We start from the raw sequence: 26,463 nt of genomic DNA on the forward strand, positions 1-26,463 counted from the left end.
CCCATTCATAACACAGCTGAAATCTCACGCCTATATAATAGGAGACCCCATCCCAGTCTCCAGCAAATCCAGCATATTATCATAGAAGGATAGATCATTATTGTTAGGCATTTATGTATTCAGGATTGTGAATGGGTCCCCATCAAGTGTACCTTGGAGAAGTAAGTAATGCCACTCCACATCTGCTTCACTGGAAGTGTGATCTAATAGGACGAATGTGATGCTGAGAAAAGTTGACCCGGCCATTTCTCAACCAATTTGTGGGACGCCCCATTCATGAAGTGGGTTTTCTGTGAGCAGGCTATCTGACCCTGTGCCTTCGAAAGAAGGAATGTACCCTATAGTGTGTAGAATAGTTTTTTAGAACCCTGACATTCCACGTTTATATGTATCGCTATATGTCAAATGCTCAACCCCCCTCACACACCACATGCCTGTGAGCATCTCGCAGCACCCACCCAGGAACAGGCCGAAAATCCCTATGAGTCCCCCGGATCCCATGCATCCGCTCACACTAAAATAAGAACCAAACAGCCCCAAACTTAGGAAGTCAACAGCTTTTGAATCCTTCCAGTCCCCCCTTCCCCAGGCGGGTGAGAAAAACAACAAGAACATACCACGTTTCATAAGAACAAAGAATAAAGAAACCCAATCAACCCTCCCAATCCCGGATAAACAGCATAAAAACCATAAAAACACATTCTGCATATCCATTTGCATTCTTGCTGCCAGGACCTGCAGCTTAATCCCAAACCCCAAAACTAAACCTACCACAGGTGTGGAGGGAGCAACTTCTGCCCCACAGATAAAAGGTGCTGTATCTGTAAAAAGCAATTTTCATACATGTTAAGATATAGTAGCCCCCACCAGAGCAGCGCAAGCAACAACGCAAATCAAGATCTCCTATAAAGAACTTTGCCACAGCACACAGTTCATAAAATAAAAGTGCATATTCAACCTGCACTCCTTACCCTGATGGAATTGAGCAGAGAGAAAAAGAAAGAAGGCACAGAAATATATCAAAAAGGAAATCAAGCAAGGGTAAATTGTCCGCCTGTAGCATTCCCCGTCTCCATCCCTGACTCTGGATCCTTTGCCAATTCTCCAACAGGAGACTCACACGACCTCCAGGTGGGACTGCTGAATCCTCAATGCATTCTCAGGTCCCAATCCGTCACGACCCGATCGGTCATTTGGTACCTTGTCCCATATCTTCAACCAACGCCATACATACTCCAGCGTATCAAAGAAGTGGAACTTGCCTCCAGAAATAACCTGTAGGTGCGCTGGATACAAGAGCATGTAGCCTACACCCATAGATCGCAGATGAGCCTTTACCTCCAAGAAGATCATTCTGGAGCCCTGGACCTTGTTGGTAAAATCCAGATAAATGGATATTCTGTGATTATCGAATACTGAAGTGTGTTTCCTGGGCAGCCTGAAGGATGCAACCCCAGGCTCTATAGTTCAGAATCCGGACTATAATGGCACTGGCGGCACCCCAGGTCACAGGGGAGCCACCAGTGCCTGATGCGCTTGTTGAATTGTGAACATGGTAGATGGCCTTGCCGGCTTCAGCACCTCTGGAATCCAGCGTTCCACAGGAGTCTGCAGCACTGCCATCACCCCACTCTGGGATTCCAATTAGCCACATGTTTTTAGAGCATGAACTACCTTCAGCATCCTCGATTCTCGCCGCAACAGACTTGGAGCTGAACAGCGCCATTGGTTTCTGTAATGAAGTGACCTCCAGTTGAAGTAGCCTTCTCCCACTCAGCCTGCCCAGAGGAGATTACCTTTGAGCGCCACTGCCTTTCTCTATGCTACCGGTTGTATTTAGCGCTGAGGGAGAGGGGCACTGTAGTGTATTGCTCCACAGTGTTCCCCTGAGATTGCACAGTCTGTTTATTTCTCCCCAAAAGTGAACTGTCTGGGAGAGTCCTCCGGCACCCATCTTCTGGAAGAAGGCTAACCACTCCTGGGTACTTTGCACACACCCCGCACTCTCCGGGGCAACAGGGTCCTCACTTGTGCCGCCACAGTCCTCACATTAGACATCAGAGTCTGGACGGCTATGTCTGTTCCTCCACACAACAGAAAGGCACAGACTGAATCAGTCTTCCCCAGGATTACGTTGACACCCCTCTTCCCAAAACGACAGAGGCAATAGTTCCAGGGGCCCACCAGGGAGCTGGGCCCTCCAACAGTCAGCTGGTGGCAACGTTATACCACCCTCCAGTGCAAAGTCAGGGCCTCACCACACAAGCACCAACACAGTCATGGGGCCCCCCTGCGTGATCCTGGGGTCCCCCACTCGCACACGTCTGTAGAGGATAAATTGCAGCAGTCAAGTAGTGCCCTCCAAGTCCCACAGCCAATATTCAGGCCCCTTACATGATAATGGGGCAACCGAGGGCCCAAAGACCAGACTGCCTTGCAAGCGCCACCTCAGTATTCTGTATTTGATAATGGGGAGAGGTGGTGCGGGGAAAGAAACAATCCTCACTGTGCAGGCGGTCCTAAAGCGTTGTCCCCCACAGGTGCAGAGAAAATCCAGAAGCAGGGCCTGGTTAGGACTGCTGCACGCCGCGTGCAGCCCCCAGAATCAAGGCGCACTGGGCCCATAGCATCTCCAGGGCCCATCATGGGGTGCGCTGAAGTATTCGCGGCAACAAGTGCGTGCCTCCCAGGTAGCTGGTTTCTTCATCAGCCAAAACCCTTTCAACAAGCAGGTCACCGATATTGGACAGGAAAAGGCGTGGGGGAACTCAGCTGCGGCGACCCAAGCAAGCTGTGAGGACCAGACATGCCCCCAGCAGCACTCACATGGGCCCCCTCTGACCACCTCGGTCAGCCCGGCCTCCCCTACCTTGGGAGTTCAACATCTGTGCTCTCGAGCCACAGGAATGACTGGCGGCTCTCAATGCTCCACGCCGCTCCTGTCTAGTGTGCTGGATGGAGCAGACATGACAGGATAATGCAGAATTAGGCCGGGCTGAAAGGAGCTTCCTAGAAGTGCGTCCTGTCGGCCATCTTGCTTGGCCACGTCCCTACAAATGCTTTAAGTTCTGATTTTTAGCCATTAAAATACTACATTACAAAGCTTGTACTTTCACTTTTAACCTCCATTCAACATGTAACATTCAATCAAAGGGTGGGGAGAAAAAGGTTGCCTTCCCTGTTTTGGCCAAAAATGCTCCCCGTTTTTTCCACGTATACAAATTAACCAGAAAACAGCCACAGCAACCAACAACTATCTACCGCCACAAAAATCTCCTACATACCTGTCTATCCCTACATCCACACACAGGCCCCTTAATGTTTATACAGACCACAACTCCTTGCTAAACCTCAATCCAAAACATCTATCAAAACAATACCACTATACACTCTACTTATCCACGCTCCCCTCAATCTCACACACTGTCCCTTTTCTTCCTAAATCCTCTTACTACCCTTGGCCAACTCCATATAGTGTTCATGCCAGACCTCCTCACAATCTATCATAACCTTCCCTTACACAATCCTCTTCTCACCACCAGAAGACCATGACAACACTCATTCAACATCCTTCTCCATCAATAAGCCTCACTCTTGCCCCTACAACTAACCCCCAAATCAGTTTACTCCCTCACTCTCCAGAGACTCCCTTTACACCTAACCTACCAACCATCAACATTCATACCACCCTAATCCTTCACATTCAAATCCTACATCTCAAGTCACTAAACTAATAACAGACAATACTACCCCAAACATAAACAGCCACAAAACCTCTCTCTGTAAAACATGTGAGAAATTCCCCAACTCCAGCATCCCAGGATACTGACACACGTCCCCTATGCCCTAATGCCAATATAAATAACTCCAATGCTCATCACACCAATCACCCAGTACACAAATATACAACATCACTTATTCACCGATCTATCAACCATTTAAAACTCAGAGCTATGAAACAGACCTGCAGTTAAACCACCACCTCTCACCCATAGCCTTTACAACTACACATGCAAAAGAAAGCCACTCCACAGTTCATAACCTTGCATCCATTTCCTACCACAAAACAGTGCTACTGTTCAAGCCAACTTCACATCTCATCCCCTCAGAGGCCTCGAAAAAAATGTTACTAGACCTACAGGTCGAGTAAGGTGAATAATATACTCAACATTACTGTAATTTACCTGACCCGTAAACAGGTCTCAAATTGTGTGATCCTAGGCAAATATTTTATTTTACAGTCACCTTTTTCAGCATTCTCACAAGTGCACCTTCAAACATGTGAGTTCAGCATTTCTGCTGTACAAAAAAAAAACTCTGATTTGATTAAATAGACCAAAGGTTTGCTCCATGTATAAAAATAATCTAGCCCACATTTAGGGTACACATGATCATGACTTGACTCTTAGTTTACTAAAAAAGCATTGCCATCAGGAGGAGTGTCTCTTAGTTTATGTTTGAACACTCACTTTTAATAAATACAATACTAGAGCATGATGTGGTAGTGCATTGTTATTTAAAGAAAGTAAATTTCCAAGAAATGTCCAAAAACCTTCCCACTAACATACAGCTTTACTGATAAAATTATGTAGTATATTAACAATCTAAGAAAACGGTTTCAGAAAAAATGTATCATTTGCACATCACCAAGTAAAGTATTCTGATTTGTTTTCATCCTATTAAAATATTTTTTCATCAAACAGAAGTACAAAAAATGGGCTTTCACAACTACTGAAATATATTGTGAAATATTTGTGCAGTTGACTTATTTAAAGGTTGTTAGAAAACACCCAACAGTCTTTCATTTCACACTCTGAAGAGTTCCAGGATTTTGTAAGGTGAACTGTATGACCTGGTGTACAGTCAGAAGGAAAATTAATTGTAAGAAGACAAAATGACTTTTGACCTCTGTCTCTGAACACAGAGCAAGTGTAACAAGAACAAGGTTTAAAGGAGGTCTTTATTGCTCCTTCATGTTCGGACTGAACAGAACAGCTTTATTTTTTATTTTTATCAACTTGCTAAAAGGGGCGAGGAAGTCCAAAACATAACTCGACCTGATAAAATATGACTCGCCATAGCGAGTTGGCTAGTAGATTTTGAGAGGCCTGCCTCAGTTACAACGGTCTTCCCACACACCCTTCCAAATGCCTTCTACACCTGTTGGAAAAGGATAACACCTAAAATAACTCAATTTTTATCCTACTACAGCTAACACAACCACCAATGGCACACAACCTACAACCTCCAAGGACAATACTTACTATCATGCTGCACAAAATCACAACACATCCAAACCACTTCTGGTAAACTGCTCGTTTTATAACCATCTTCAACATACTCTTCATAACTAAATGATGACTGGGGGAAGAGAGGCTCCATTGATACATGGAGCTGTTACATCAGGCTACAAAACTGTTACACAAAATCGCATAGGCAAAAGGAGGAGGCTTAACCATCTCATTTAAGAAAACAACAACTCTAACCAAATGTGAGGATGTTTTCTTTCAAGGTTGCGAGTACATCCTTGACAGACTCAACACTACCACATCCTTTATCTGCTGTTTTCTCCACCTTTAGGGACGACCACCACCTAGTAATGGAACATTCCCAGACACCTCTTAAGATACAGTTTCAAACAAACTTACCAAAAATTCAAACGTATGTATCTTTGGTGACCTGAAAATACAGTTTAACAAGCCTAATATGCCTGACCAAGAACTATCCTCACAGGCAAGGACACATTCAACCTACAACTCATTCCCAAACCCACACACATTGCAAGACACATCTTAGATGTAATTTCTGGCAACCCAGACCTAGTCACATTGCAAAGGACACTCTAGTCATGTGGTCAGACCACCAGCTGGTTGCCTTCCACACATGACTACACAACCCCAGTAAAAAAAAAAAAAAAAAAAAAAAAAAAAAAAAACACACACACACCTCAGAACAGCAACAACTACACATCAACCTTGGAACAAGATGAATATGTAGGGCCTGTAAATCTAGCTTACGTACAACACAGATCTGCACGCAAAATCAGTTAAAAAACCTTGGGAGGCTTCATGATGCTTTTGAGATATAGATATATAAATTCTGCAGAAAACATCAAAACATAAAATGAAAAACAAATGCAGATTTAAAGACAAAACAAAAGAAAATCATACAATTTCAACGGACCAGTCTCAAAGCAAACACCACTCAGGACAAAAAACGCCTGCATAGACATAACAGACTGTACAAGCCATCAATTCAAAAAGTATAAAAAAAATTTAAAAAAGATACTACCCTCAGCAGAACCCATAATGCAAAATGATCCAGTAAAGCATTTTTAAAATATGTTTTGCAATACTAAATGCACTGAAGGAACCCATTTCTCAGGAATTCTGTGACAAACTAGCAACTCATTATACAATAAAAGCAGATATGTTGGATTCACACTTAACACAAAGAACACCACTAGCCCATTTACAACAAATCCCGCAAGGGGAAGGTTAAAGCTTCTGCACTCCTTGAAAGAAGTATCACCAACTGAATTTCAGGATTTTGTCAAAGCTAGCATGAGAAAAGGTTGTCCCTCTGTCCCATGTCCACTACAAATCTTTAAAAACATTCTCTTAACAAATGCAGTCGCCAGTCAGAACAGTGATCAGCAACTCCTTAACGACAAGACTTTCTCAAGAAGACTTCAAAAAGGCATGGGGTTAGTGGAGCATGGCCAAACCCAAGACAGCACAGAATATGCGAGTTCAGCGACCTTGCTTGGGCCACAGTAAATCAAGCACTCTGTGGGATTCGCCCAACCCCCACCCGACCAAGTGCACCAGTGGGAGCAGAGCTTGACAGCCTGTAGAAAAGACCCACTGTGTGTCCGCACTGGATGGCATCACCCTGAATCGGTGGTGCACACCCATCTAGTGAAGCCTGGCCATTCAATGGCCTGCTCCTCACTGCACCCAGAAGAGACATGGCGGGTCTCAGAACAGTGAAACTGGGCGGGCTGCAACTCCTGATGGCCGGTGGCCCCTCATTGGAAAATCAAGCACCCCGCGAGGCCACCTGTTGAGAGATCTCCACACCCGGGGAGGACATGAAGAGAAGAGGCTCCCCACGTATGTTGTCGGAGCAACAACTGAAATCCTGTTGGGTGGGGGGGCAGCCACCTGAACCAGCAGAGTGCACCTGCCCAATGAATCTGTCTGGGAGCGAGCCCGGCCTTGTATTGCTCTGTGCTCCTTCCCTGATACAAGAGGCTTGGTGAGACGTGGGTGACTCAGAACAGTGAGATTTGGTGGTGCTTTTGGGGCGGTCACAACCTCTGACAGATGGCGGCCGATTGCCTGGACCTTGCTACTGGTCGTCCACCTAGGCTATGAAAGGAGGCTCCTGGCATGCAGCCCTTACACTGGAGAGGAGACTGGAGGGTGGATTTTTGCAGTGACATGGCACTGGCACCCTGCCTTGGAAGGAGTGACAGCAATTTGGAAGTTGGCTCGCTGGTGAACACTGAGGCCTCGCAGGAGGCAACCATAAAGTATACCAGTCACCAGGTGTGCGATGTGCTAGTGCGTAACTGGAGGATCAGTAGAGACCAGGCTTACAATCCCCTGGAAACGAAGTGTACACAAGCCATCAACAGCATCCGACTCGTAAACGTAAGTCTCCTTAAGGTGGAGCCCTCTTTGGCACCCTTGATTTGCAGCTCGGCACATACATGAACTATGCAGTGAACAGGGGATCAGCAGCCAGAGTTCCACTTGCCTGTCACTGATGGTGCCCAGCCAAGCTCAACAGGAGCACATCCACCCACCCCCCAACCATGGTGGAGATATAGGAGATAAGGCAGTCACAAAGCCCAATCGTGAAACAAACATCAAAAACCTAGTTCCAGACTTTAAAAAAGGTGGAGCCAGGCGATTAGCCACCCACCCAGATTGGCAAAGATCCAGATTGAGAACCCTTTGCCTTCACAGAGGACACAAAGGCACTCACTAAAAGCTTCAGGAGACACTTCTTCATGGAGATCAGGAATAAAACTGGAGCCATCTACTTAGAACTCTAGAGAAATATCGCTCTCGCCTGGTGGACATAAATGAACAATTGATCACACTACAGGAAAAGCAGGAAGATTTCAGCCGCGACCTTCTGTGCACTTACAGGGCTCAGAGCACAGCCTCGGTCTGACATACCGGCCTGCTTACACCACTTTGAGGACAAATAAGCAATTTGGAGGCACTGATATGTTGAGCCACATTCGGATGTAAAACTGGGACGACATTCAAGTTTTCCCATCACTTGTCAGATGTATCTTTGATTCAGCAAAGAGATTTTATCCCAGTCACTACGATCCTGCAACAGAACAACATTAGGTACAGATGGCAGCACCCGTTTCGCCTGATGTTCAAACGACAGGGCCAACCTTGGGCCACCAAGTAACTGCAAGATGCTTGTCGCGAGTTACATCTCCAACCCTCCGGATACAGATGCAGAGCCAACAAACCTGAGCCCAGGTTGTAAACAGGCACGAAACAAGAACAGACAGAAACTTTCCAAACAGGAGGAAATATTAACTGGTCCTAGTGCAGCACTGGAGCAGATACAGAAAGTGGGCAGCCTGCCAAAATCCCACCTGAACGCTCCAGTGTACCCCACTTCAGCAGTGGAAAGAACAGGGGGTTAAGCCTCCTGGTTGCCCCTCTGGTGACTGAGCTGAAATGAAAGGGGGGAGAGGGGAGTTGGGGTGGATGCTGTAGGGTCACAGTAATAGTTGGAACATGAGGGAGAGACTGCCAGCCGGGACTGCCACCTACCCATTCAAGCCACAACTGCAGTCTCATCTCCCTCCTTTCCAGCACTGGAACTTTTGACTGTTATTGTTGTTCTTTTCATTTTAGCTTCCTGCCAGGGCAGAATAAGATTATGGGACTCTAGGAGTTTGGTGTTCCCACTGAGGGACCGCCGATCTCACGGCGGGGGGACAACATCACCAAGGTGGTGGCTTTACCCCCTCCCTATTACAAAGTTTGTACTAGCCTGACCTGGCTGACTTACGGAAACCTTGAAACAGAGCGTTCCCGCCATGCTATGAGATAGCACTCGGCTTCTTTAAGGGAGCAGAGTGCTATCGTGTAGCACAGAGGAGACCGTTAGGACTGCACACTGTCTGCAAAGCAAAGCAGACCGAGGGAGCTGGGCAGGGGGACCCCTGCACTGCCCATGTCATGGGCAGTGCAGGGGGCCCCCTGTGGCTCCCTGCTCTTGTTCTCTGCCAACCTTTTCATGATGGTGAAACCGCCATGAAAAGGCTGGCGGAGAACAAGGTTGTAATCAGCTGAGCAGGGCTGAGTTCAGCGCAGCCCGTGCTGATTGCTACCAAGACCGCTGTCACCACATCTAGGATCCTAGATGAGATGGCATTACAACCGCCATACACATAATGTGGTGATCGGAATGCCACAGCCATGCGGTCGACTGCCACCGCAAGACTGGCTCTCTTGTGACCGCCAGCCTCGTAATGAGGCCCTTTATCTTGTAAACTGTGATGTGTTCCTTTAAAAGTTTCTTCTTCTCTCTCTTTCATTTCCTGGCTTCTTCTAGCTCAACTCTTATCTACAATGTTAATTATTAAAGTTTCTAATGCGGCAAGGGGTATGGAGTATTGGGAACAGTTAGCCATCCGCCACCAGATTCGCTCCAGTACCACTCTCAACCGATTGGGCAGGAAAGCACATTGCCCCAACACCCCTGACTACAAAGATGTTTACAATTATTGCATACAATTTGAGGGGGGTCTCAAAAACCCACTTAGGTAGTTCTCTATCCTCCATGAACGGACTATTGCCTGCTGATAATGAGCTTATTCTAGAAACCCACCTTTTGAAAAACATTCTTGTCTGTAATTAATGGTCTTCCCTGGCAAATAATTATTGTGTGGGTGGCGGGGAGAGAACGTGGCAGAAGTGGGAATCCCGGCACACTACCCATGCCTGCTAGTAATTGAAGAGGTCCTTAGAGACAACAGTGGACACTGGCTTCAGTATACAGCCTTAACCAGGGACAGGAGCTCTTTCTATCATACACAATTCGCACCCTCACAATCTGGTCGACTGCACCACTGATGATCAGACCTTAATTTGGTTTTAGACCTGATGGTAGATCCCAACCACTCAGGTTAGTGTATTATTGGAGGATCTTGGCCCGACGCAGAGATTATCAATAAGGTTAGGAAATGCATCAAGGACTACATAGCAAATAACACTGAGAAAGGGAGTGCAACCATACCCTGGAACACACTGAAAGCCGTGCTCCATGGCACTTTTATAGATGAGGCGGCCCACGTTCACTGAACGCGAGCCCAGTAAGGATCCCAGCGAGTGTGGCTCATACTGCCCAATTTCCATTCTCAACATAGATGCCAAAATCCTAACAGAAAACACTACCCTGCAGTTGTACCCATGATGGGAGCTCCAATACACCCCAATCAATCGGGCTTTACCCAAGGCGGCCCGCCATGCAGGTGGTAACACTAAGAAAACCCTACACCTTTTAGACATAGGATCTAAAAAAAAAAAAAATATTTAAAAAAAGAAACAAAAATCTATAATGGCCACCCTTGATGTCGTAAAAAAGCAATCAATGGGATTTCAAGGCTGTTTGACGCAGCGCTTAACTGTGGCGTCTCTGTGTACAACCGCGGTCGGACCACGACTCCGATTATTGGAGCACCGTCCTCCGCGTTTTTGCCCAGTTCTTGCGACGCATGCCAGGAAGCATTTTTCATGCTCCCTGTCCCATCGTCCTTACCTGTCTTTGTAATATTTTTAATTTTCTGTTGGTGGTGGATTCCTTTCCTTTTTCTTCTGTGCGCTTGTCTTTTTCTTCTTTCTGGTCTCCATGCTATCTTCTTGCAGGTTTCCATGTTTTCTTCTGTTCCTTTTTCCCAGCATGCCCTTTTTCTCTTACACTGCTACTTTTTTCCCCATTCTCTTCTATGGGCCTTTTCCCAATCCAAGATGGTGTTGTTTCCTTTTCCTGTGCTGTCACTTCCTGTTTTCCAGTATATAAGTCACTCAGTCCTGATCTGCCTTGCAAACACTTCCTCTTGGTGGTAACCTTCGCTCCTGTTCATTGTTTGTTTTCAAGTTCCTGCTCCTCCGGTTGTGAATTTTTCCAGTTTCCATTTCTGTTTTTTCCTCTTTTTCAGGAGTTCCTGTTTTTGAGGTTTTTCCCATTTTGTTTTTTTTTCCCCCCTCTGGGACTCCTTCAGGAGGGTCCAGTCTGCTTTGGCGTTTCCTCTCAAGCAGCATCGTGGCTACTAGAAAGGGTCGCCCATATCTTGGTCTATCCAGAACCATCAGAAGACCAGGTGCTCTTTCAAACCCTTCAGTCAAAGGTGAGAAGCATTGTGCAGATCATGACCGGCTGATTTTCTGCGGAACGTTGGTGTAAGGAAATGCTTCCTTGGCATGGTTACCCCCTGACTTTTTGCCTTTGCTGATGCCAAGTTATGATTTGAAAGTGTGCTGAGGCCTGCTAACCAGGCCCCAGCACCAGTGTTCTTTCCCTAACCTGTACTTTTGTTTCCACAATTGGCACACCCTGGCATCCAGGTAAGTCCCTTGTAACTGGTACCTCTGGTACCAAGGGCCCTAATGCCAGGGAAGGTCTCTAAGGGATGCAGCATGTCTTATGCCACCCTGGGGACCCCTCACTCTGACACAGACACACTGCTTGCCAGCTTGTGTGTGCTAGTGGGGGTAAAAAGACTAAGTCGACATGGCACTCCCCTCAGGGTGCCATGCCAACCTCACACTGCCTATAGGTATAGATAAGTCACCCCTCTAGCAGGCCTTACAGCCCTAAGGCAGGGTGCATTATACCATAGGTGAGGGCATAAGTGCATGAGCACTATGCCCCTACCGTGTCTAAGCAAATCCTTAGACATTGTAAGTGCAGGGTAGCCATAAGAGTATATGGTCTGGGAGTCTGTCATGCACGAACTCCACAGCACCATAATGGCTACACAGAAAACTGTGAAGTTTGGTATCAAACTTCTCAGCACAATAAATGCACACTGATACCAGTGTACATTTTATTGTAACATACACCCCAGAGGGCACCTTAGAGGTGCCCCCTGAAACCTTAACCGACTACCCGTGTGGGCTGACTAGTTTTAGCAACCTGCCACACACCAGACATGTTGCTGGCCACATGAGGAGAGTGCCTTTGTCACTCTGTGGCTAGTAACAAAGCCTGTACTGGGTGGAGGTGCTTCTAACCTCCCCCTGCAGGAACTGTAACACCTGGCAGTGAGCCTCAAAGGCTCACCCCCTTTGTTACAGCACCCCAGGGCACTCCAGCTAGTGGAGTTGCCGCCCCCTCCAGCCATGGCCCCACTTTTGGCAGCAAGGCCGGAGGAGATAATGAGAAAAACAAGGAGGAGTCACTGGCCAGTCAGGACAGCCCCTAAGGTGTCCTGAGCTGAGGTGACTCTGACTTTTAGAAATCCTCCATCTTGCAGATGGAGGATTCCCCCAATAGGGATAGGGATGTGCCCCCCACCTCTCAGGGAGTAGGCACAAAGAGGGTGTAGCCACCCTCAGGGCTAGTAGACATTGGCTACTAACCCCCCAGACCTAAACACACCCCTAAATTCAGTATTTAGGGGCTCCCCAGAATCTAGGAATTCAGATTCTTGCAACCTAAGAAGAAGAAGACTGCTGAACTGAAAAACCTGCAGAGAAGACGGAGACACCAAACGCTTTGGCCCCAGCTCTACCGGCCTGTCTCCCCACTTCTAAAGACACTGCTCCAGCGACGCGTTCCCAGGGTCCAGCAACCTCTGAAGCCTCAGAGGACTACCCTGCATCTAGAAAGACCAAGAACTCCTGAGGACAGCGGCTCTGTTCCCCAAAGACTGCAACTTTGCAACAAAGAAGCAACTTTGAAAAAACAACACACGTTTCCCGCCGGAAGCGTGAGACTTTGCACTCCGCACCAGACGCACCCGGCTCGACTTGTGGAGAACAAACACCACAGGGAGGACTCCCCGGCGACTATGAGATTGTGAGTAGCCAGAGTTGACCCCCTGAGCCCCCACAGCGACGCCTGCAGAGGGAATCCCGAGGCTCCCCCTGACCGCGACTGCCTGCTTCAAAGACACGACGCCTGGTAAAGACTCTGCACCCGCAGCCCCCAGGAGCTGAAGGATCCGACCTCAAGTGCAGGAGCGACCCCCAGGTGGCCCTCTCCCTTGCCCAGGTGGTGGCTACCCCGAGGAGCCCCCCCCTTGCCTGCATCGCTCAAGAGGCCCCTTGGTCTCCCACTGAATCCTATTGCAAACCAGATGCTTGTTTGCACACTGCACCCGGCCGCCCCCGTGCCGCTGAGGGTGTACTTTCTGTGCTGACTTGTGTCCCCCCCCCCCGGTGCCCTACAAAACCCCCCTGGTCTGCCCTCCGAAGACACGCGTACTTACCTGCTGGCAGACTGGAACCGGGGCACCCCCTTCTCCATTGAAGCCTATGTGTTTTGGGCACGACTTTGACCTCCGCACCTGACCGGCCCTGAGCTGCTGGTGTGGTAACTTTGGGGTTGCTCTGAATCCCCAACGGTGGGCTACCTTGGACCCAAACTTGAACCCCGTAGGTGGTTTACTTACCTGCAAAAAACTAACAAACACTTACCTCCCCCAGGAACTGTTGAAAATTGCACTAAGTGTCTAGTTTTAAAATAGCTATATGTCATTTGTGTGAAAACTGTATATGCTATTTTGCTAATTCAAAGTTCCTAAGTGAAATACCTTTCATTTGAAGTATTGTTTGTAAATCTTGAACCTATGGTTCTTAAAATAAACTAAGAAAAAATATTTTTCTATACAAAAACCTATTGGCCTGGAATTGTCGCTGAGTGTGTGTTCCTCATTTATTGCTTGTGTATGTACAACAAATGCCTAACACTACTCCTCTGATTAGCCTACTGCTCGACCACACTACCACAAAATAGAGCATTAGAATTATCTCTTTTTGCCACTATCTTACCTCTAAGGGAAACCCTTGGACTCTGTGCATACTATTCCTTACTTTAAAATAGTGCATACAGAGCCAACTTCCTACAGTTGGGATAAGAGATGTCTTTATATCCCGACTCCTAGCAGTCTACCATGGCCCAATGGCCAGAATTCTCATCAATGGACTATTTTTCCAACTGGATGACAATCAACATAGGGAAGAGACAGGGATGACCCCTCTCACCCCTCCTTTTCGCCCTCACACCCCTACCCCACTGCATTCAGGCCAACCCCGTAGTCACTGCATCAGATTCAGCCAACAAAAGAAGAAACCATGTTCACTAATTCTCTCGACTTCCTTCCTCAGGTACTTGAAGAACTTAAACTCTACCAAATGGTCGAGATTTAAAATTTATGTCATCAAATCCGAAATCTTAAACGCTTCGACCCCTAAATTAGTGGCACAATAAATGCAGACAATGACATTGTTATGCTGGACCTCTTCAAGTATAGACTACTTTGGCTGTCCCTGGCCTTCACCCCAGCTAAAACTAAAGACATTAATATACAACAACTGAAGCGAGGAATTAAATTGGAGCTTAATAGTTGGAAATAGAAACCGCTGTCCCTGTTAGATAGAATTGCAGCTTATAGAATTACCATCTTGCTTATGAACCTCTACGTGTTTCAGACATTGGTCCTTTACATTCCCTGGGACTACTTCACAAACCTTCAGTCAATGTGCTTCTCCTTCATATGGCAGGGTAAGGGAGAGAGAATCAGTAGGGGGCTAGGCACACTAAGACCACACCGGGCAGGGGAAGAGGGGACAAACAAGTTCAGATCTTTCCTATTAACGTGTGGCGGCTCACCTTCACTTCCTGATACACTGAACCAGGAGGGAAACTGAAACGAAATGGTATATGACTGAACAATCGCAGCGGGCTCTCTAAGGGAAGTCCCATGGCAACTTAAACCTGAGCGACAAAGATGCTTTACGTGTCCCTAGCAACAAAGTCACGAGGGCCACTTTGAATGTATGGGATAGACCCAGGTCAAATGTGGCAACACCTCCTTTTCATCTCCATCTACACCATTGTGGGAAAATTGTGATTTTACACTGGGTGGGGTAGAGGTGGAGGGTGAGGAGACATGACTGACCTGGGATAAAGTCTTGAGCAGCTGAAGGGGGAGTATGCTCTACCACAGAGCAGAAGATACTGCTAAATCTAGCTCCACCACTGGCTACTTAGCCTTGGAATCAAATAGGGAGGTACCAAAGCATTCACCTCTTTGGTAAAAATATATCCTAAATTGTACGGGAAATAAACATGCCACGTCAAACATGTGAAATATGCTCAATGTCAGGCAGAGAAATGCCAAACACACATTTCAGTGAACCTAGGAGAGGCAATTGGGCATCACACATTAGTTCACAACCAACAGGAGGAAATCATGATCTGGACTAACAACTTTGTATCCCAAGCAGGGGGTATGGAAACAATGTGTAAGGTTCTCTAAGGGTGGCACTACACCCTAACACGTCTGGCCAAGCCAAAATGAAGGGTGTGGGGGTTGGGGGGGCGGGGAGAGGAAGAACAGAGGGGACATTGTCCCATATCCTCTGGTTTTGTCCCAGGTTGCAACCCTTTTGGTCCTCTGTGCTGACCACCATGAACAAATCACAGGGTCACACTTGGCTAGATGTCATGAGGTGGTTGTGGTCTTACTGGGGTGCCCAGCTACAAATATCTACCTGCTCTATGGTACCCTCTGTAAACTCATTTCACACCTGCTGTTGGTGGCCAAGTAAAGTATACTTGGGCTGTGAGGACAACAGTTGTCTCATTAACATAAGCGGATCGAGAGACTGGTTGATCTTGGGCACGGAAAAACTGTCAAAACTTGCATGATGTGAAGAAAAAGACTTCACCATGTGGTGGATCCTATGTAGTTTTAATGGGAATTAGGAATTTAGCTTAGCCTTTGGCTTGCAGGCCTGAACCCCCGTCACCTAGTGACTTTTAACCTGCTTAGCTTGCTTTGTTTTAGCACATTTATTTAATTATTTCTTCCAAGATGGCTACCATGTTTATAGTTAAGAAGATGTTTTAGTTTCATGTTATCAGTGCCACTCTGTAAAGGAGTCATTATCAACGTCAAAGATAAATGAGATACGTAGGTATTCACATCATGTACTTTCCCAGTTTCGTGTGACAGTAACATAATGCACCTTTTCAGTGAATTGTTTATATAATTGCCGCTCCAAGCATGCCTTTTTATCTATTGTTTGGGAACATACTTGTGTCAGGAGTCCTACAAAATCTGTACAAATACATCTCACACAGACATGATTATCAGAGGGATTCCTAACAGATGCCATTAACGGTATCTATGCTCCATGTCGCCTTGATGAAGACCCAGCCTTCGTGACACCACAGAGTCTGATCTAGAGACCTCATTCCAAGGTAACTAGGGTTGGGGAGCTCTTCTCGTGGACATGGTACTGGCAGATTAGGTTTAACACACCTATCCCTCTTTAGGATAGAGATTAGGTTCATCGTGCTAGGGTATTAGGGTTCATTTCACACCTACTTTACATCTTATGTTATTGCAAGATGGTGGGGGTCTTTGTATTTAGGACTCTCGTTCTTATAATTCTGTTTCTTGCATTGTTCAATATCCTACTCATTGCAGCCCATGCATTTTACAGTAGACTGCAGTCTTGTTAATAAAACCTACTGAAAGCTTCACTGAATCTTTTTTATTGCCTGTGTATGACAGAGACATGTTGCTCATGTGAGAAAATGGTAATCTCTATTTAACCACAACTCCCCTGAGATGTTGCACTTGAGTCCATGCGTAAAGGCTGCCACAAATCACCTCTTACTGTTTGGGTTTTTGGTGAGGTACTGCTTGTGAGCCAGGAGGGTTGGGCCGATAGTGGCGACTTGTTGTAGGATTGGCCTTGTCACCTACAAACAAAAGTGCTGTCATTCCTAAACCAGCGGTCCTGCCTAGAGCAAGAGTCCAACTACAACAACCGAACAGTGGGGTTGCTTCTTGTAATATTTTGGTAGAGAATTCAAGGGACTTTCTTGTCCTAAGCAGCTTTGAGTACTAAAACTCTTAGATACTTCTAAACCGGATGACTATTACATCGCTATCCAAAGACAACCCAACAATCCAATGATCTCCGGCCCGGTCAAGAGTGAGGATTGAGTGAGAAGAGGACTGTGATGAACGGAACTTGGTGCATTCTGTTTGCTATTTGTTCTGGGATCTTTTACATTTACTCTTATTTTACGATTGTGGAGAATATGTCAAAATGTCAATAAAAACATATTCAAACCTAAAAATGCACATATATGCCCATTATTAAAGAAAACAAACCTGGGTCCACTAACAGTTACAGACCTACAGCAAATGGACAATTACTAGGCAAACATAGAAAGAGCTGCCTTCAGCCAGTTGTCATGATTAATTGAAGAAAACTCCTTAATTTCAAGGATCCAAATAGGATTTCATATATGAAGGGGCACTGAATCAGCCCTAATCTCCATCTGGGAAAACCTTTAAAACATAAGTGTTCCAGAAGAGGGTTGCTGCGTTACTTGTTTTTGGACCATTCAGCTGCCTTTAACACAGTCATTTATGACGCACTAATCTTAAGACTCAAGGAAGTTAGCATAGAGGGTATCACTCTCACCTAGATCTCACCTTAACTAGAAGAACAAATGTAATCCCCAATTATCCTTTCTTGTCGAAACCCTACAGCATAAAAGCAGGAGTTTCTCAAGGATCCACCATCTGACCCCATCTTTTCAACATTCAAATGAAACCCTTAATAGAACTTATCGTTTTTTTTTAGTTCACCTCCTATAACTACATAGGCAACACAAACATACTCCTTAATTTGGACAGTCCCAATGACATTGGACATGAAAGGCAATTCATCAAAATGCAATGGGTAGCGGCAGTGACGTCACACACCCTTTGACCTTTAATTTCATTGACACACATATGCTTACACATACATTTTCACACTTACACTCTCTCACGTAAACACACACTCACCCGCAAGCATGCAAACATACTTACCTTAGCTGCCAGGGAAGGTCATGTTCCAGCTAACTTTACTCCGATATTTTATTCCACTAATAGTGAATAATGAAACATTATTCACTATTGATGTAATAAAAAATAAAATAAAACAAAGGGAGTGGTGGCCCAACCGACATCCTTAAGAATGGACTGCCACTGTGCGTCTGGTACTGATTTTGCCACCTCTGAGGCCAGAAGTCGCTAATGCAGTGCTAGGGGTGACAAGAGGCAAGCCAGCGGTTGCAGCTGCGACCCCTGGCGACCTCTAAATGATGCCCATGACATTAGAGATTCAAAAATCTTCAGTTGCCTGAGGGCTGTTGACCAGAGGACAACATTGAGCCACCTCAAACTGAACGTCTCCAAGATTAAGATACTCACCTCGGATTACTGGAAAACCTATAACCCTATGTGAACCTGGCCTAATGATGTAGGACAGTGGATCCTAACCTGTGGTCCAGGACCACATGGGGTGCACAAAGCCTCCTGAGGGGGTCTGTGACTACTTAAAAAATTAAATAATTAGCACATTAATAAAGTGTATATAAACAAACTGGCTAAATGTACAAATTAAAATTTTAGAACGTACTGTAAATGTTAGGAAATTTGAAATTAGAGGCAAAAAATTAAATTAGTATCCTCAGACTGATTTGTGGGAGTAGTACAGATACATCAAACTGAATATAGTATGAACGATGTGTAACTTCAACTGAATTTAGAAATGCTCCAACCTTCCTATTAAATTACATTCTTTATTTATTTATTATTTTCTTTTGGTTCGCAAATTAAATAAACTGTGTCATCACTGGTGCATGTATTTGATGGAATGCTTTTTTCTGCATTTTTGTGTATTGTTTTATAGTTTAAATCAGAGACATTCTTTACATAGGGGTTCCCGGATTCCAGTAATGACTCAATTGGGGGGGGGGGGGGGGGTCGAATTTCAATAATGATTCAGTGGGGGTCCCTGGGTTCAGTAATGATAAAGTGGGAGGTCCACAGAAGTCAAATGGTTGAAGACCATTGATCTGGGACCACCACCAAAAATATTCAAAGAGGTAGGACACCTTGTAATTACAATGGACTCCAAGCTGTCCATGAAAACCCAAGTAGATAAGCTATCTAGATCAAGATTTCTTACCATGAAATCGCTGCAACACATCTTCCTACATCTAAGATTTCTCCACAAGGTCCAAGCAACAATCTCTCTCATCCTATTAAAACTAGATTACGATAATGGTCTATATCATTGCTCAACTTTATCAACCATGAGAAGATAAAAAATTTAAAAAAAAAAAAAAAAAAAAAACAGAACTCTGCTGCTAAACTATTCCTACATGTAAAGCTCGAAGTCCAAAGCTCACCTCACTTAAAGGCACTCCATTGGATACCAGAAGATCCTCCTTCTAGCTACTTTTTATAACACTCGGGGCAATAAATGGGAAAGGACCACTTTTCATTGGAAGAAAATTCACAAAATACATGTAACACAGGAACCTACAGTCTAAACTGGCAACCCATCTAAGAATCCCAGCTACAAGAACAAAACATGGGTGAAACATCTTTCTCTGTGCAAGCAGCTAAACTATGGAATTTGTTACCCCTAAAAATAAGATCCACTAAAACTATCTCAGCTTCAAAAGATAAGCTAAAGGCTGACTCTGCCAAGCATGATTCAATCACAATACTCACAACAATGTATAGCAAAACTAAGAACAAAACAATAAATTAAAAAAATACCTCTTTGTACATAACAATGCAAATATATTTATACCATACACATTTATTTATATAAATGTAAAGACATAATGGGAATGTACATATGTTTAGGTATATGGGTCTGTAGTTTGTAGAGGGTTGGCACTGGTAAGTGCATGTCTATGTAAATGCAAACATGTGTTTGTATATTTTAACTAGTGCCTGTTGCCACTAGGTAGTTATAGTTAGCACATGGTGACTATATAAAAAGCATTTACTTGCCTATATCTTTGGTGCCGCTTGATGATTCGCCACAAAACTTTTTTTTTTTTTTTTTTAAATTGCCAGTCATGTCAGCTGCTGTCTGAAAAGTTTCAGGTGATCCTTCTGGGGACGTGTCAAGAAAAAAGGGGCTCCCAAAACACATTTTCCTCATTCATTTTTCCATAGGGATTTTGAACAATGATAGCGCCGAAACTACTGGACGGAACTACACCAAATTTGGCAGCCGGTCCAAAAAGCGACTTTTTTTCTGTTTTAGTGTAGATCCGTTCATTATTTCTTTACGAGCATTTTTCTATATACATTTTCAGCTGGATACACAGTGGATCGGACAAAAAGGTTTTAAAAACGAAGCGCTGAATCCCCATGCTTCATGTTTATTAAGCCCCCCGAGTGGGCCAAGTCCCAGGGGCATTCTTTTTCCGTATTGGGAGGGGGGGGGGAGGAGTCCTGGGACCACCATTACATCCCCCCAAGGAATCATCACCTCCCTGGGGATTTTTTTTTTTTAGGTATGGGAGAGGCACATTGGCCACGCCTTCAGCCCGGGGACTGCCACCTCCCCGGGCCTTCGATTATTCAGGAAGCGAGGGGACCTTCCGGCACCCCACTGCCCAGGAGATTGCCACCTCCCCGAGGCTATATAAAATAAATAGCAGAGGTGGCCTGGTCCCTTCCCCGCGGACCACCACCACCCCTGGGCTTCATTAGTATTCCATGTAGGGGGGGCGCATGGCCCCCCTCGCTGCTCAGGGGATCACTACCTCCCTGGGGAATATATAAAAGAAAATAGTGAAGGGGGTCCATTTCAGACCCCCTTTTGCACCAGGGATCACCATCTATATCTTGTTGGAGGGGGGCCTCCACCCCCCAGGATCGGCTCCTGCATTAGACATAGCTGTTTGCTGTGGCATGGTAGCAGCTTTGCAGCTGCAGCCAAGTCACAGCAAACACTCCAGTTTTGGACAGTAGGACCACGCATGCAGAGAACAGAAAGGAAATGCTTCAGCAAGCAAGGAGCTGCTGTTAAAAGCAGCTCCTTACTTGCTGAAGCACTGGCATCGCAAGGTATGCCTGGAGGCTTACCCAGCGGTGCAAGAGAGCCCATAAAGGGCATTTTGCAAAATTAAAAATAAATATATGTAGGGACTGTGGAGGACCCCCCCCCTCCCCCCCCCAAAAAAAAAGAAGAAAGCAATAGTTCAGAGTGAAGTTTGCAGACGTTCACACTGCGCACTCAGGGTTTGAGTCGGGCCAGACTTTTTTTTTCTTTTTTTAAGAACAAATTATTTTAATTTTTAAAAAGGACCGATACATTTTTTATTTTAAATTGTACAGAAATAACTCAGTACATTATATATCACAGCCTAAAAAAACTCTTCCTTTCTTTCAATTTCTCAAACTCACAAAGCCAGACACTTACGCACCCCCTCACAGACCTACTAAGACACCCATGCACCCACTCACAGATGCACTCAGCCTCGTGCACCCACTCACAGCTCTATTCAGACCCTCACGCACCCATACACAGACTCACTGACAGCCTCATGCACCCACTCACAGACCCGCGCACACACTAACGCACCCACTAAAACACTGATATATGCAATCTCACACCCAGACACTCACAGCCACTCTCACACCCAGATACACCTACTCTGACACCCAGAGAGGCCGCGCCCTTATTGTGCACTCAAGACATTTTTGATAACATCAATTTAATATTTGCAATACAATTTTTGACAAACAAAACTGTGCATGGCGAGGGTGCGAGTTATAGCTACCTTAGGGCACGAGTTATAGTTACTTGAGGTAACTAACTGGTGATTTTATATGGTTTTGTATGTTTAAAATGTGAGCCTAACTACAACGTCCCTGTAACCTTTGTTTTTTTTAAGTGACTATAAATATATATATATATATATATATATATATATACATACACACACACACACACACACACATATATAGAATTACATTTGCTATGTTCATGGGAATGTATGTATGTTTATGTATTACCCAAATATGTATATCTGGATATTTAACTTGAGCTTTGTACAGGAATGCACTTCTTATGTGTGTATCTACCTATGTATTTACTAACATGTGATGTTATATATAAGAACAGAAGAACTATATATACAGAAAAGTAAAATAAAAACAATTAAAAATGTTTTGTGTGAGAATAGTTATATTTTATGCTATATAAATGTGTGTATCATTATGTAGATATAAATTGTAATGTGTGTCTATATAAGGGTTTATGCTTGTGTGATATATATATATATATATATATCATAGTATGTATATGTGATTATACGGAAGGTACCAGGGCATACGGATGTTTGTTCATACTTTCTGTGATGGAGTAACAATATTATGTATTAAAAAACTAAATTATGTCACTGCATACATTCGAAAGACAAAAATGTGTATGTCAGGGTATGCAAATGAGTTGTCTATGTACATGTATATATGGGCTTATGTTTTCATTATACACATACAGAAGTTTAAAAGTACAAGCGAATTTATCAGTTTATGTATATCTATGCACAATGTGTATGTCTAACCACATAAATATGAATACACACACATTTATTTATATATACATACATACATGTACACTGTGCACCAAATCGAAGGGGTGTCAGCTGAACAGTCCACTTACACCATATACATTGTATGATGTAAACTAATATGAATGGTGACACAGGCACTTAAGTATTGCCTTTTAGAATGGATTGTGCTTCTAAGGTGCCGTAAAGCACCGGATTCAATATTAACCCACGTGGAGCCAAGAATGAATGCACAACAGAGTGAGCTGAGAAGACTAATATATATATATATATATAATAGCAAATGTAGATCTCAAAAGCTAAGGGAGATGCTGCAAATTAGTTTGCGAAAAAAAATAAATGTATTGCTGTTGTGTATAAACCTAAAATGTAATTCCTCAACCTCCAAAATTCATCATTAGAAATGTTTCTAAAGTAGCACCACAAAGAAGAATAGATTGAAACAGAGAATGTGGCAATGTGAACTGAAGTATGCTTCTATGTTCACTAAAAGTGTATTGTGTGTAGTTACTTTAAAAAGTGTTGGCAATGTGGTGCTCCTTCAAGTGAGCATGGCGGTGTAAAGCAGCCAAAACACGTCAATGGACACAAATAATAAAACGGTTTGAAATAACCCAGAGAATGTCTGCAACCCTTTCTTGCCAGACGAAGGGTTGTTTGTGAGATATATACACACACACACAAATGTAAATACAGTAGGTTTATGCACTATGTAGAGATATGACTATATATAATTCACATACAAATCTATGTATACATATATGTATATACTTTAATTTGTGCATACATAATTAAAACACACCAAAACAAAAGCCTTCCACCTCTGCCTTTCCATCCCCTCTTCGACTTATCCCAAACATTTCAACCACAATGGTCTCTAATACATGCTTTCCAAACTTCTTTCTTTCCATCCAAGCAACAGGTGCACGTCTACCACTCTCAATAACAGTGAAGAATCTTCTGTTTACTTATCCACTTCGGTTAATCTAATCCTTTTTAAAAAGCCTCGAGTAAATCTAGGAGATCTCAAGAGTACAAAGTTAACAGAACTACTATTATAAGCAGAGGGAAGCACTTTTTACTAATTTATTACCCCTTTACTTCTAACTTTGGATTCAGGAGTCGTGTGCGACTCGCAGCAAAGCACTTCAACATCTTGTCAGGGATAGTAAGTCGGAGGTACACGTGGGTAGACAGCAGCCACCCACTGTTCTCACAGGGTGGATACCATCCACCCAGCCAAGACGTTAGGTCCACTAAAATATGGTGAATTTGTCCTGTGTAGGTTTATGACATCAGGACACTTCCAGCAGCGCCTGCTTGTTGTCTGCTTTCCGTCAGAGCAGTAATATGGGGGAGGGGTGTGCAATTTCTTATCTGAAATTGCAGCTGGCACAAAACAAAGGCATCCTTCTGTTTGAGTATCCTAGCCAGGAGCTATCTGGAGCCTCACACCTAAAATCAAAAGAGGAGAAACAAACACACACTGCTTATCATTTAAAAGGTACTTAAGAGAGGCATGCTTTTTACTTTGTTCAGTATCTGTATATAAGCAATATGCATGCACTGTAAGAATGTTAGATGTGTTGGTCTGACAGTGTTTACACAAATAAGTAATTTAAATATCACTATTTTGTTTTATTTCTTTTAGAGAGGGACTAATCCCAATGCAGGATGCCAGAAAACCTCACATCACACATAAACATTATACATTTACAATAAACAATGTATGTGTATATCAATGTCCTGGCTGTGTAACATGAGACAGTGATTGTTACAAGGTGTAGGAGTCACGTGCCCTTCATAGCTCACTGTGCTATATTAGCATGGTTATAGTTTATGAAAGTAACACAATTATCTGTGAGTAAGTAGGAGTAACCCAATTACCTAGCTACATAAAATAAATATCTGTCATCTCCAGTTACATGAAGTGCTTTGCAAGAGAACTATAACCCTCTATGCTACTCTGGTTAAAAACTAGGGCTAGACAAAACACAAATCGCTCTAGCAAATGCTTTAATCACAAGTTATTTTACCATTAATAGTATTCTCTAAGATTTAATGGGCACACAAAGGTCTCTTCAGCAGGTGCCTTAACCTAAAAGGCAGACTTTGCAACCAATTAAGCATAACAGATTTATTGCCCATTTCTCCCTGCTACAATGTCTTTGTGGCAGAGTTAAAAAAAAAAAATTATATATATATATACACATACACACATATTTATTGAGGTCCTTTTTGGCACAACCCAGTGCAAAATCTCACTTGATAAATGTCATAATGCAGTTCCTAACCTCTGTGCCAAACTCTCACACAGCATCGATTCTCAGCTTTCATCTGCTAGAAAAAATACATTTACATAGGAAACAGCAGACTGCCACTTTCATTTATCGGTTTAGTGGTTTAAAAGCCTCTTGTAGTCTCAGTAGATGCTGTCCTTCCGTCAAGTTGGCTTCTCTTTGACTTCAGTGCATGTAAATGAACGAGTTAACTAAAAATTAAAACTTTTATTTTTGGTATGTATTTCCGTGGCTCTGTATAAAATGCTATATTTACTCATGGGGTGAACACTAGAGACAAATTTTGCAAAAACAATTCAGAGGAAATGCTTTATCTTTAAGTTGAAAATGCTGTTTTTAAGCGCTGTAGAAAACGTCACTATTGCACAGTAGTCAATTTTAATATGGATCTGTTTTATCACAATAACTGCACCAGCGCAAGGGGAACGGTGCCCTAGTTCTGCATGCCAGATCGAATGCCTTTAGCTCTAGCAGCAATGCTTTAAAAAAAAAAAAAAGAAACTGACAAAGCCATTGGACGTCGCATAGGCGAAGCCTGTTGGCTTTCCCAATGCTTGTATAGGGCTTGTGCCCAGGTAGTAAGCACTATATAAATGCAAGGTACAATTACACTGCGTGCATGGGCTCGAACGCCCTACCATGCAGCGCACCTTGCCCAAGAAGCTACATACTGGCCGAAAAGTGTCCCACAGTCACACGGAGCACCTACAGTTCAGGATGAGGGCGCAGATGAATGGTGGGCACAATAAATACACAAAGAGGCAGCTGGGTAGAGAATAAATGTAAGGGCGAGGAAGAGGAGCCCTGTAAAAGGAGAAGAATGAGATTAGATACTGGCAGGGGGGAACAGGATGAGCGGAAAATGTCAAACAGCCGCGTGAGGAGATTGTAAAAATAAGAGACAGCGTGTGATGAGGGATATTGGGAATAAGGGGTGCGTGGAAGTTAAAGAGGGTTAGTACACACGGGACAAGGCAACGGGCGACAGAGGAAGCAAGCGTGTGCATTGGACAGAAACCTTGAAAGTAAGTTCGTGCATACAGTTTCTGGACATCCCATCCCTGCCCGTTTCACCTTCAGGCTCTTGCCGGCCCCCGCCATACGCCCCTGCATCTCGAATCCTCTAACTTAGGTGTTGGAATCTTTCACGAGATCCACCTATCGGCCGCTCAGTGATTCACTTAAGAGCACTACCGACAGATCGCCTTCTTGTACCGGAACTACTGCAGTCGCCATATTGGTATTCGGTCAAGATTCGTGCGTTTGAAGTTACCGGAAGTGCGTAGAATTGAGTCAGTATTCCCACGCGTTGCTGACAGAAGGGCTCCGCATTGGGGACGGTTGACTCCAACAGTAACTGTTGTAAGGATGGCTTCTGCCATATGGAGCGCCAAAGCATGTTTCTGCCCCGTGAGCCTCTCGGAGTCTCTGCTGTTGTCTCTTGTACTGGCTCCTATGACAACTATCAGTCAAGTACAATTTCTCCTTTCTG

General features: G+C 44.3%; 1 protein-coding gene across 2 annotated transcripts in view; it reads right to left on the bottom strand.

Annotated features, from left to right (window-relative positions):
• DHODH (dihydroorotate dehydrogenase (quinone)) overlaps positions 1 to 26,230 on the bottom strand; it is a 305,977-nt gene extending 279,747 nt beyond the window's left edge. For both annotated transcript variants that reach the window (XM_069216710.1, XM_069216711.1), the window contains exon 1: positions 26,046 to 26,230. In XM_069216710.1, coding sequence (XP_069072811.1) covers positions 26,046 to 26,084 — 39 coding nt within the window. In that variant the 5' untranslated portion in view covers positions 26,085 to 26,230. The remainder of the gene's footprint in view (positions 1 to 26,045) is intronic.
• Positions 26,231 to 26,463: the final 233 nt, after the last annotated feature.

This window comes from Pleurodeles waltl, chromosome 12 (assembly GCF_031143425.1).
Source record: "Pleurodeles waltl isolate 20211129_DDA chromosome 12, aPleWal1.hap1.20221129, whole genome shotgun sequence".
In the NCBI taxonomy this organism is placed as follows: Eukaryota; Metazoa; Chordata; class Amphibia; order Caudata; family Salamandridae; genus Pleurodeles; species Pleurodeles waltl.